The 12,920-nt window shown below is 40.3% G+C and overlaps 1 protein-coding gene across 3 annotated transcripts in view; it reads right to left on the bottom strand.

Moving 5' to 3' along the window:
* NOX4 (NADPH oxidase 4) overlaps window positions 1-12,920 on the bottom strand; it is a 150,441-nt gene that overhangs the window by 75,818 nt on the left and 61,703 nt on the right. For all 3 annotated transcript variants that reach the window (XM_060771126.2, XM_060771125.2, XM_060771127.2), the window contains exon 12: window positions 773-833. In XM_060771126.2, coding sequence (XP_060627109.2) covers window positions 773-833 — 61 coding nt within the window. The remainder of the gene's footprint in view (window positions 1-772; window positions 834-12,920) is intronic.

Raw genomic sequence — 12,920 nt, forward strand, 5'->3', positions numbered from 1 at the left:
TTCAATGGCTTCTCTGTATAGCCCAGTGGTTCTCAACCTGTGGGTCCCCCAGTGTTTTGGCCTACAACTCCCAGAAATCCCAGCCAGTTTACCAGCTGTTAGGATTTCTGGGAGTTGAAGGTCAAAAACATCTGGGGACCCCAGGTTGAGAACCACTGGCCTGACATGGTGGCTGTTAGAGTGGTCCAGCATTTCTGTGTTCCCAAATAATATGCTTTTTCCAGGTTGGTTCATCAAGTGCTCTGCTATGACTGACTTCTCTGTTGAATTAGTCTACAGTGCCTTTCATGTTCCTCAATTCATGTTTGGGCAATGCTGCATTTATGTAGACTTGTCCAAAACTGCATGGTATACGGTAGACTCCTGCAGCGGTGAGATAATCCTTCTTCTCCTTTGCCGAACAAAGCATTTGTTAGATTTTCTTAGTGGGTATGTAGATAGTTTGCCTAGTTTCTACTGGCCTAATTTCCAACAGACCTCACAACCTGTGAGGATGCCTGCCATAGATGTGGGTGAAACATCAGGAAAGATTGCTCCTGGAACATGGCCATACAGCTTGGAAAACTCACAGCAACCCAAACAGGAAGATGCATTCATTTCTGAAAGTAGGAAAGTACAAAAACTATAGATGAAACCACAAGTGTCTTAGCAGGTGAAAAACCGAGAAGGGGAGGAACAGGACAGCTTCGATATTGGCAAAATGTAAGAGAATTTCAGGTGGCGTCCTAATATTTCTTAGCAATCAATAAGAAGAAGTGTGTTTTTCACATACCGGTCCAGTCTCCTACGACTTTAACGTGGACTCCAAAGGTTGCTTTGGTAGCTGTCGGACACTAAAAAAGGAAAGTAGTCAAAAAGTGGTTGTGATAAAATAAGCAATAGCAAGGCAGTAATACAGAAAATAAATAGATGGTAATGGGATTCCAGATGGCAAGTTACAGCAATGACACTGGTTCCACTACATACTGCAATTATGGGAAGTCGGGAGAAACTGGAAAGTTACACAGCATGTCCATTCATAAAACTAGTCTTTCTTATTGACCGAATATAAGCTCCCTTTTGGTTTGGCAGAGAGTCCATGTGGCACAATGGATAGTTTTGGACCACAATTGGAGACACATGGGTTCAAATCCCCTCTTAGTGACTTTGTGCCAGTCATAAGCTCTCAGCCTAATCTTTCTCATTGATCTATTGATATATAAAAGGGAGAGGAGAAAGAACTGCTTATATGTCCTTGACGAGGATGATAACATTTCTGTAGTAATATCTTTAATAATAACAGCAACACACTGGAAAAGGTACATAGTGAAAGAGAGAAGAATCTGACCAATAATCCTTTCATATTTTCAACAAAAAAAATCCATTATTGTAATTGTCAAACAGCTGAACTGGCTGAAGTTGGAGCACAATGTGGAAAAACTTCCATTCCCATCCCCAAATTTTCTTACATGAGAAAATACATCTATAGGAATATATAGATTCTCCAGTGTGACTCTGTGGCCAACTTCTGCCAGAGATTGACCAGAGAATCCAGAGCACCTCTGTGGTTAACACTGGCAGAAAGTTGACCACAGAATCATGCTGTGAGATTCCAAGCGAATTATCCCCTGTAAGAATGTCTAGGTCAGTGTTTCTCAACCATCCTAATGCTGTGACCTCTGCATATAGTTCCGCATGTTCATATAGTTCCGGTGACCCCCAACCATACAATTATTTTTGTTGCTACTTCATGACTATAATTTTGCTACTGTTATGAATCCTATTATAAATATCTGATATGCAGGATGTATTTTCATCTACTGGGCCAAATTTGGCACAAATACAGGACACACCTGAATTTGAATACTGGTGAGGTTGGGGGGGGGGGGATTTGTTTTGTCATTTGGAGTTGCTGAGATTTATAGTTCCCCTACAATCAAAGAGCATTCTGAATTTCACCAATGATGGGACTGAACCAAATTTGGCACACAGAACTCCCATGACCAACAGAAAATACTGGAAAGGTTTGGTGGGAATTGACCCTGAGTTCTGGAGTTGTAGTTCACCTACATCCAGAGAACACTGTGGACTCAAACAATGATGGATCTGAACCAAACTTTGCATGAATCCTCAATATCCCCAAATGTGAACACTGGTGGAGTTTGGGGGAAATAGACCTTGACATTTGGGGTTGAAGTTGCTGGGATATATAGTTCACCTACAATCAAAGAGCATTTTGAACCCCACCAACGATAGAATTGGGCCAAACTTCCCACACACAACACCATTGACCAACAGAAAATACTCTGTTTTCTGATGGTCTTTGGTGACCCCTCTGGCATCTCTTGCTACCAGTCCCAAGGGTCCTGAGCCCCAGGTTGAGAAACACCAGTCTGGGTCTTCCCGGGTGATTCTGTCTTCAACTTATCCTTGAAGTTGCCTTGGAGTTTCCTAGAGTTTCCTTGAGTGAACATTTCTCTAGGAAATTCAAGATCATCCAGGGCAAATTCTAGCAAAGGCAGAACAGAGAGTCACCCTGGAGAACTTAAACTTCCATACAGAAAGGATTAATCAACTCAGCAAATCTGTGAATAGTCAAATCTGCAAAAGCTGAACTTGACAGGTTAAGGACAAACTGTGTTTCAGAGAAAAGAACTGGCAAAGTATTCCTCATCTCTAAAAACACTACAAAACTGATGAGGTTGTTATAAGTCAATAGTTAACTTAAAGACACAAATTTTCAATGAATTGACTTTTTCATCTCACAGCCCAAACCAAAGTGATGCTGTTGAAACAACCAACATGGCAACACGAACACTCAAGAAGGAAGCATCAGCAAGTTCAAGGAAAACCAAGTTTCTTAGAAGTGCAAAACTGGGCTGGGAGAACTATGGAAGGAAAGGAAACATACCCCCCAAGATCAAACCTAATAAGGCTAGGGAGCATTCAGTCCCCAGAGAATGCTGACTGACATGCAGTAAACAATGGACAAGATAATATGGCTGAAATCCTAATCAATAGTCCATTTTCTTGCAGATCTCATGGTAACAAAGATGGCATCCTGGGGTAGAGTCACATAGTGCCATCTATGTTTTTACTTTTATTGTACCACAAGAATGGAGAAGAGCAAACCACAGACCACCTATTACAATGCAGTCTGAGCCCTGCCACATGCATAATGGAGAACTTTCATATAGCCACACCAGAGGCACACCAAGTGGATAGCTACTGGTCAAAGGACATTTAGTATAATGCCAAGTTTTTTTAAAAAAAACTTTGCATTTTCAAATACATTACAACTGTACCCTTGGTTTGCTTCTGATATGATAAATAAACCCACAAGAATTAGCACCACATACCCAAAACATTTGTGAGCGGGGTTAACTACTTTTCAAAATGGCAAACCTCTGATGTGAGCCAGCAGTCATGTTAATTTTTTCAATTCCATGCCCCCTTTATGCCTTTATAGGCCTTTTTTCAAACCCACATTACACAATTACAGAAGTATGGCACTATGATCCCATGTCAAGTGTCACAGCAACAACCTGTAAAATTCACGGGAAGAGCACCCAGAAGCAAGACCTGTCCAGTGCCTTACCAAACTAAAAAGCACAGGATTGTATAGGATGGTTGCATGTTTTGATATGGTCAAAATTGACTAATCAATAAAGAATTGTTGTTGTTGTTGTAACTATAGGATGGAACTATGGAACCATAGTGCCATAACTGTGTAGTGGTCTTTCAAAGGGAGTACAAGCCCATTGAGAACAGGTTGCAATGCCAGTCTCAGGTGAGTTTTTCCAATGGAACAATTCCAGCAAGACTGAACCAAAACCAGCCAGATTTTTAAAAATCAGTGAATGATCTTTAATGGTTGCACGGAAGAGTTCAACAGGTGTTGCTTATCACACAACCAGGAAAAAGTAACATCTGCTGATATATGGACCTTCTCCAGTTTTCATTCTGGCAACTCTGAGCCTCAGATTTTTTTTTTCACCTACATCAAAGCCTTCACTGGATCTAAACAGCAATCCAAGCCTTCCACAGCCTCCTTGGCATCAGCTGGCATGTGTTGTGGAGAAAACCCCAGCATATCTACTCATTAAATTTCACTGCCTTTGGCCTCCAAGATGAAATGGTTCCAACTGCAAACTGAAGTACTAAATAAAAAGGTCTTCTTCAAGCCTTAACCAGCCAAATCAGCTTGGAGACCAAAATCATCCAAAAGCAAACATATTGGAGTGGAACACATGGCTAAAGGCAAGGTTCTTATGTTGTTTTTTCCTTGATGTTTTTCCTGTGAAAGAGCATTGCATCCCTAGAAGATTTGGACTTCAATCCAGAAATGTAAGGGGAAGGACTAATATCCTTCCATACCACATCCCCTTCCAGGACTAAAAACTCAAAATGATAGTCATGAGTATTTTTCTCTGGTTAATTCTTGTAATAAGATTTTTGTTAATTATTGTTACTGGGTGCTGTTATAGCATATCTATTGTGTTGTCTCTTTAAATATAGCATATACATCTTTTGAAGATATAATCCCAAATACATGAAGCAAGCAACCTAAAGAAGGGAAACTTTTTCTGAAACAAGGATAAAAGTACACGGGAACCCTTGTTGTTCCTGACCACGTTTCTGGTCATTGTTCCTGATCACGTCCTGATCACTACTTGTATCTATAAGAATTTCTATCACAATTTGGATTTTACATGGGACTGAACTGTACTGAATTAACATTATTATTACAGAGACTATAGAAGAACTTATTAATTATTTTGGGAAATATTCAAACATGACCGCACTGTTTGTTATGCATTATCAAAGGCTTATATGGCCGAAATCACTGGGTTGTTGTAGGTTTTTTGGGCTATGTGTCCATGTTCTAAAAGCATTCTCTCCTGATGTTTCACTGCATCTGTGCTGTCATGCGCTGGGCCTACAGCAATTGTTTTTTAAACAGGATGTGCTCTTTGTGCCCAGCGGGAAGCCAGGTTGCCTCGGCTGAGAGGCCCTAAGGATTTTCCTATACAAAAGTCTTTAGATGCTTGAAAAGTTTAACAAAGTCCTTTATTATTGCTTAGATCTTCAACAATTTAAACAAACGCAATCTACTTTCTATGCTTGCTGGTTTGGGCTCTACTCCCAGCTCCAATTGCTTCTGGTTACCCGAGTAGACCTACCAACCAAGGCTTTGTAGATTCTCCAGCTGGAGTTCTTTTGGATCTTTTCCACGGAAGATGTGGAGCTTTCCACTATAAGACTGAACTAAAAATGGTTCACTTTCCCTCCCAGAGCCCTGGAAAAAGCGGCGGAGCAAAAACTTAAGAATGATAGACAGGTTGCTAGCCCTATGACTGCAAACCAAGGGAAGTCACCTTTTGCAAAATGCATGGAACCTTGGAATGCATGCAAACACTCAATAGGAAGAAATGAAGTTGGAGCTCCTGGTACAGCCGTACCAGCCGAGCATCTATGGCAAGCATCCTCAGAGGTTGTATGTCACAACTTCTGAGGATGCTTGCTATAAATGCAGGTAAAATGTCAGGAGAGAATGCTGCTATAACATGGATATATAACCCAAAACCGTACAACAACCCAGTGTTTCTAATATCTGTAAACGATGTCTAAATGTATTTGTTCATTTCCCATGTTTTTTTTTTACTTATAAATAATAGTCAGATTATGCATATCATTTAATTTTGAACTTCATATCATTACAATTAAGAATATAGTAACAGGCTAATTTTGTATTAACATTAGTTTTATAGATATATGTTTAGTGAGTGATGATTATTGGCCATGAGATTTTGCTAATATCAGCAGCAAATGAGGGAAACAGAAATTGTAAAAAAAAAATGTTTGTGTTATATGTACTGTGATAGGACTTTGCTTTCATCTCAAAAGGGAAGTGAGCTTTAGATCGCCTAGGGTTCCTAGAAATTCTATTAGACAATACACTTTACTCCTCTGGAGTTGTGTTTTCGTTGCAGAATTCACATTAAAGCAAGGAAGGGATTTTACAAACTTTGTCACCCAGAGAGAGCTGTAAACCTTATCTCTTGAGTATTAACCATCCTTCCTTTTTTTCAGCAAACAAATAATCTACAACCAAGTTTCTATTCTTTTCTGTGCCAGAAGAAATAAATGTATCTATTTGCCTAGGCCTTTTAGATCTTTCAGATCTTTTAGCATTTGTATATCTTCCTCCAGCACTTTGTATGATGAGATTAGACAACTCAGAGGTTTTACTATATATTGCATTTTAAAATAAAACATTAAGCTACTGCAGTGGACTTGTCATCTGATAAATGCAGAAACAGTCATTATACATATTAATCTAATCTGATATAATCTAATCTGTTCTAGAAGTAGGCATAAAAACAAGTACTTCTGAGCTTCCAGAAGCTGTGGATGTTACTGTAGCTGGAATTTATAAGTTCTTGGAAGACATGGTCACATGATCTCTGCAAATAAATGACTCCCAGAAGAGAACAGAAGCCACAAAACTAAGATCTAAGCCAGTCCTAAGTCTGCTGTACATCAGCTAAACATTTCCTTGTGATTGTCAGGTGTCTCTTAGTGTAAAGCTCTACTGTAAGTCTCAAGGTGCACCTACACTGTAGAATTAATGCAGTCTGGCATCAATTTAACTACAATGGTTTGGTGCTAGGGAATCTGGAAGTTGTTGTTTTGCAGATGTTGAGCCAAAAGTGCTTGTGCCAAACTACAAATTCCATAATTCCACAGCTTTGAGCCATGGCATTTGAAATTATGTCAAACTTAATTAATTCCAAAGCACTTTTTTGCAGATGAAATCACATACATATGCAAAACATATTAGTTTTTTCTCCTGAAAAATAATTGTTTTAAAAAACAATATAATTTTTGCAAGTTCTTGTTGTTTATTCATACAGTCACTTCCAATTCTTCATGACCTCATGGACCAGCCCATGCCAGAGCTCCCTGTCAGCCATGGCCACCCCCAGCTCCTTCAAGGTCAAGCCAGTCACTTCAAAGATACCATCCACCCATCCATCTTGCCCTTGGTTGGTCCTGCTTCCTTTTTCCTTCCATTTTCCCCAGCATAATTGTATTCTTTAAGCTTTCCTGTCTTCTCATTATGTGGCCAAAATACTTCATCTTTGCCTCTAATATCCTTCCCTCCAGTAAGCAGTCAGGCTTTATTTCCTGAAGTATGGACTGATTGGATCTTCTCGCGGTCTAAGGCACTCTCAGAATTTTCCTCCAGCACCACAATTCAAAAGTATCTCTCTTCCTTCGCTCAGCCTTCCCTATAGTCCAGCTCTCGCATCCATAGGTTGCTATGGGGAATACCATTGCTTTGACTATGTGGATCTTCATTGCCAGTGTGATATCTCTACTCTTCACTATTTTATCGAGATTGGTCATTGCTCTCCTCCCAAGAAGTAAACGTCTTCTGATTTCCTGGCTTTAATCTGCATCTGCAGTAATCTTTGCATCTAGAAATACAAAGTATGTTACTGCCTCCATGTTTTCTCCCTCTATTTGCCAGTTATCAATCAGTCTTGTTGCCATAATCTTGGTTTTTTGGATGTTTAACTGCAACCTAGCTATTGCACTTTCTTCTTGGTTAGAAGGCTTCTCAGCTCCTCCTCACTTTCAGCCAAGTTGCAAGTTGTCTTTACATTTTATACACTTGTACTTTTCCATTTTTTTTTAGCTTAAGACTTTCAACTGGAGCTGGCTACATGTATCATACAACCCCTCATCTCCAACAACTTCATGAGGTGTCAATCTGTTCCCAGGCAGAAATCAAAGTACTAAAGTGATTGTGGTGATCTAAAAGGTCCTATTTAGTTTGGGTCCAGGATTTCTGTTTCGGAAGGGTTGCTGTGAAGGAACTAGTCAAGCTCCTGAAATGCAATGTATACTTTGGATGTAAAATGTAAGTCAGAACAGGTACATTTTTAAGTGTAACTTGAGCCTCCCTCCCTCCTTCTCTGTCTATCTGTGTGTGAGTTGTGTGTATGTGCTTTGGATAGCATAGGGAAGGGTTAACACCTTGTGGTGTTTGTTTTGCTATCTACGCCCCTGTTCTGAAAATTTCACCTCACTGTCATATTTGGATTTTGAAAAGTTTGGCTTGTTGTGGAAACAAGGATTGGTGATAAAGTTTCTGTGGAGACTCCTTTTCCTCATGACAACCCTTTCAGAAGAGAATTTCCCTTCCTAGGGATAGATTTCTCTCACTTCCTGTTGTCTAACCCCTGTTCTTAACTATTAGTCATTTGTAAATTGGATGTTTGTAACTTGAGGACTGCCTGTACTACAGTCCATGTCAACAGATTTCCAATTTCTATGTATGGTTGTGAAAGCTGGACAGTGAAGAAAGTAGAGAGGAAGACTATCTACTTTCTGAAATGTGCTTCTGGGTGAGGGTTCTACAGATGCCATGGAGTGCTCAAAAGACAAATAAATGGGTCCTAGAGCAAATCAAGCTTGAAATTTCCATAGAAGTCAAGTTGACTAAACTGAGGCTGCCGTACTTTGGGCATATCACGAAAAGACAAGACTCACTAGAAAAGGCAATAATGCTTGGTAAGGTGGAAGACAGTAGGAAAAGAGGAAGACCACATTATGAATTTTGCAAGACCTGAATAGGTCAGTTGAGGACCAATTATCTGACTTGGGAGGGCAGGTATGAAGGAACCGGGCAATGCCAAAATGTGAAGAGGTATATCCTTAGTCAGGATCTGAAACTGATGGTGAGACATTAAACCCTTTCACTAGAAAATATTTGGTAAGGTGGGAACTTAAGGTCACTACAAGTGAAGTTATCTTGATAGTAGTTAAGAGCAAGACTGTGAGAGCCATCTTTTCCAAAATGAGCATGTCTCAGCCCTGGGATGCTCTTCTCTCTATCTTGCCATCTTCACAGGTACGGCTAAGAGAGGGCTTTTTTAGTGACTGCCTTTGGAAGACCCATCCTAAAGAGGTTAGAATAGTCCCTTCCTTGTTGTCCTTCTGTCGACAGGCTAAGACTCTTTTTAATCAGACAGGCTTCCAGTATTGAAGGCATTTTTAAAAGACTGTAAAATCGGTATTGTTTTAAATTGCATTTATTTTTTTAAAAGCAAGAGTGGAAAGTGTAATTCATTTTTAATGTTTATATTTTGTTTGTTTTTATTTGTACTCTTTCTAATATGTTACTCACCCTGAGATCAGTCTTGGGGAAGAGACAGGACACCATGATCATTGTCATTATTGCTATCATCACAGAAGCACAGAACATTTTATGTAAGAATAGTGGCTTTACAGCAATTACTGAGAAAATGCAGGGTGTTGTTTGGTTTTGGAGTGCACGTCTATTTCCTTTTTAAAAAACAAACAATTAGATTTCTTTGCCAAAAGGAGAAAACATAAAAACAGGTTTGAAACCGAATACAATTCATGCAGTGTCATTTCTATCATTCACTTGCATTCCTTAAATTTCTACAAGGAAGGCAGCACCTCACACTGCTTAGCAAAAGTATACACTCTGGAAACATTATGTAGGGACAAGAGACTTGGAGGGTTTTGGAAGTGACAAGATATAAAAATGGTCCAATTTGGAGCACTATGAATTGAAAGAAATAGGGAGCTTAATTGCTTATAAAACAGGAACCTTTTGTCCAGTCTGTCTGGAACCTGGCAGATCTAATGCCTTCGGGAAGAAGCAGAACATCTGCAAATGTCATGCTATGGGGATGGAAAAGTGCAGAATTACATGCACCAGAAGACAGATGGGGCATGTCAACTGTAATTGGTATAGAAAGAAATGGAAAGAGAAATGTAAAAAAAAATGATAAAAGAGAAACAGGGCTGCCAGAAATCAAAGAAAACCCAAACAACATACAAGCCAGTCCTCCACATTTGCAGGTCTATTTTTTGCAGTTTTGATTCCTCTAACAACTTCTAGGTCTTTCAACGCAACTCTGTGGTCAACCTTCTGCCAGAAGAGAGAACAGTCTAAATCACCAGAAAAGCGGGGACTAGTAAAAGAAAAAAGAACCTATTGATAGAACCTTTAAGTAGTCTCTAAAAGTTCAAGATACCTTCACTGACTTATTCAAGGTTCATCTAACCTGGTTGTTTCATTTCACATATGCATATTGTTAGTTTTGAATAAAAAAGTCCCCCAAAGTACTCTTCCTCTCTGTGATATTCAAATCTCTCATTCTATGGTATTTCAGCTTCTGAAACCAAATTTCGGTTGAAGAAGTAATGCCCAGAAATTAATTTAGTTTATTGAGGAATATGTGTGTATATTTCTAAATCAGTGGCTCCCAACCTGTGGTCTATGGACCACCAGTGGTCCACAAAGACTAAAATATGGCCTGAAGCCTCACTGTTACTACACCATTGCAACGAGAGTGACTGGTCTCTCTAAACCCTCTTATAGTGCCGAGGCAACGGGAATGTCGGAAGGGGATTGGCTGACTACCCATGAAAGGCATGACAACAAGCAACAAGCTGGATAGATGCAGGGAATGCCGTGGATGTGGCGTACCTGGATTTCAGTAAGGCCTTCGACAAGGTCCCCCATGACCTTCTGGCAAGGAAACTAGTCCAATGTGGGCTAGGCAAAACTATGGTGAGGTAGATTTGTAATTGGTTAAATGGACGAACCCAGAGGGTGCTCACCAATGCTTCCTCTTCATTCTGGAAAGAAGTGACAAGTGGAGTGCCGCAGGGTTCCGTCCTGGGCCCGGTCCTGCTCAACATCTTTATTAATGACTTAGATGAAGGGTTAGAAGGCAGGATCATCAAGTTTGCAGACGACACCAAATTGGGAGGGATAGCCAATACTCCAGAGGATAGGAGGAGGATTCAAAACGATCTTGACAGATTAGAGAGATGGGCCAAAACTAACAAAATGAAGTTCAACAGTGACAAATGCAAGATACTCCACTTTGGCAGGAAAAACAAAATACAAAGATACAGAATGCAAAATGCAAAGATACTGGCTCGAGAGCAGTATGTGTGAAAAAGATCTTGGAGTCCTCGTGGACAACAAGTTAAACATGAGCCAACAATGTGATGTGGTCGCGAAAAAAGCCAATGGGATTTTGGCCTGCATCAATAGGAGCATTGTGTCTAGATCTAGGGAAGCAATGCTACCCCTCTATTCTGTCTTGGTTAGACCACACCTGGAATATTGTGTCCAATTCTGGGCACCACAATTCAAGAGAGATATTGACAAGCTGGAATGTGTCCAGAGGAGAGCGACTAAAATGATAAAGGGTCTGGAGAACAAGCCCTATGAGGAGCAGCTTAAGGAGCTGGGCATGTTTAGCCTGAAGAAGAGAAGGCTGAGAGGAGATATGATAGCCATGTATAAATATGTGAGAGGAAGCCACAGGGAGGAGGGAGCAAGCTTGTTTTCTGCTTCCCTGGAGACTAGGACGCGGAACAATGGCTTCAGACTACAGGAGAGGAGATTCCATCTGAACATGAGGAAGAACTTCCTGACTGTGAGAGCCATTCAGCAGTGGAACTCTCTGCCCCGGAGTGTGGTGGAGGCTCCTTCTTTGGAAGCTTTTAAACAGAGGCTGGATGGCCATCTGTCAGGGGTGCTTTGAATGCAATATTCCTGCTTCTTGGCAGAATGGGGTTGGACTGGATGGCCCATGAGGTCTCTTCCAACTCTTTGATTCTATGATTCTATGACTACTGCTTCTTCTCCTACTTCCTCACTCTGAGCAGAGCCATTCCATGTGACACCTGGAAGAGGGGTGTCTTGGTGTCTTCATTTTTATGCCTGTTCCTAGGGTTATTTGGGCTGCTGATTCAGAAAATTGTATTGGGTAGACCACATCAGCTCCAGATTATTAAATATGGTTTTCTGTGGGCACACAGATGGTAACTACTGGATGGCATATATTCTGTATCAGAAACTAGAGCTGATGAGGTCTATTCAATGCACGTTTCTGAATCAGCACCCCAAATAACCAAAGCAAATCTGAAGTTCACAAAAAAAATAATTTGTAACCCTTTTGGTACTAATGTTGAAGAGTGGTCCCTGGTCAAAAAAGGGTTGGGAACCACTGTTCTAAATAGTTTTTAACCTGCACTGGCTTTAACAATTGTAATCCACCTTCAGTCCTTATTATTGCCAAATCCATGAATTGTTGTTGCTTTGTTGGGGTCATTCTGTGTGATTCTCAAGATGATTCCAGGGCTTGGAAGCTGATTTTTAAGCTTGCCGCTACTGCCCACCTTTGTCTCTGAACAAGACCAAAGGAGACTCTGGAAGTTGTGTGCCTTCAAATCATTTCTGACTTGTGATGACCCTAAGGTGAAGTTTCCATGGGGTTTTCTGGGGCTGAGAGTGTGTGACTCACACAATCTCACCCAGTGGCATAGTGTAGAAACAAACTCTGGTCTTCAGAGTTGTAGTTCAATGTTCAAATCACTACACAATTCCGGCTCAGTCAGACTGGTCTATATCAATAATGAAGACTGTCATGTGTCTGGACTATATTTTCCCCAGTACTGGTCAAGAGTTATGGAGTGACATATTCTTGCAATATGTACATATTTTTAGTCTGTTTCCATAGTTCCATATCACTGTTGCTAACGGTATTTGTGCTTGAGATACTTTGGCAGTTCTTCTGTATGTTTTATTAATGATTCTATTAAATGGCTATATATTACTTTCAAAATGCACTGAGCAGAAGAAATTCCATTTTAGTGTACCCTAAAGGTTCTCTCGCCTCTCATTTCTTGAAAAATGCATAACTCTCCACATAATTAAAGAGAAGATCTTTAGCAGAGCAGGAGAGCTGGTGAATACTAATGGGTTACCCAAATTTTTCAACAATGATAGGGAAAGTGAAACTTATAGGCTACATGTTTGAATTCCTCCAACATGCTCCAGATTTTTTTTGAGGGTGGGGGATTAGACTTTTTTGCTA

Source organism: Anolis sagrei, chromosome 3, assembly GCF_037176765.1.
Source record: "Anolis sagrei isolate rAnoSag1 chromosome 3, rAnoSag1.mat, whole genome shotgun sequence".
Lineage (NCBI taxonomy): Eukaryota > Metazoa > Chordata > Lepidosauria > Squamata > Dactyloidae > Anolis > Anolis sagrei.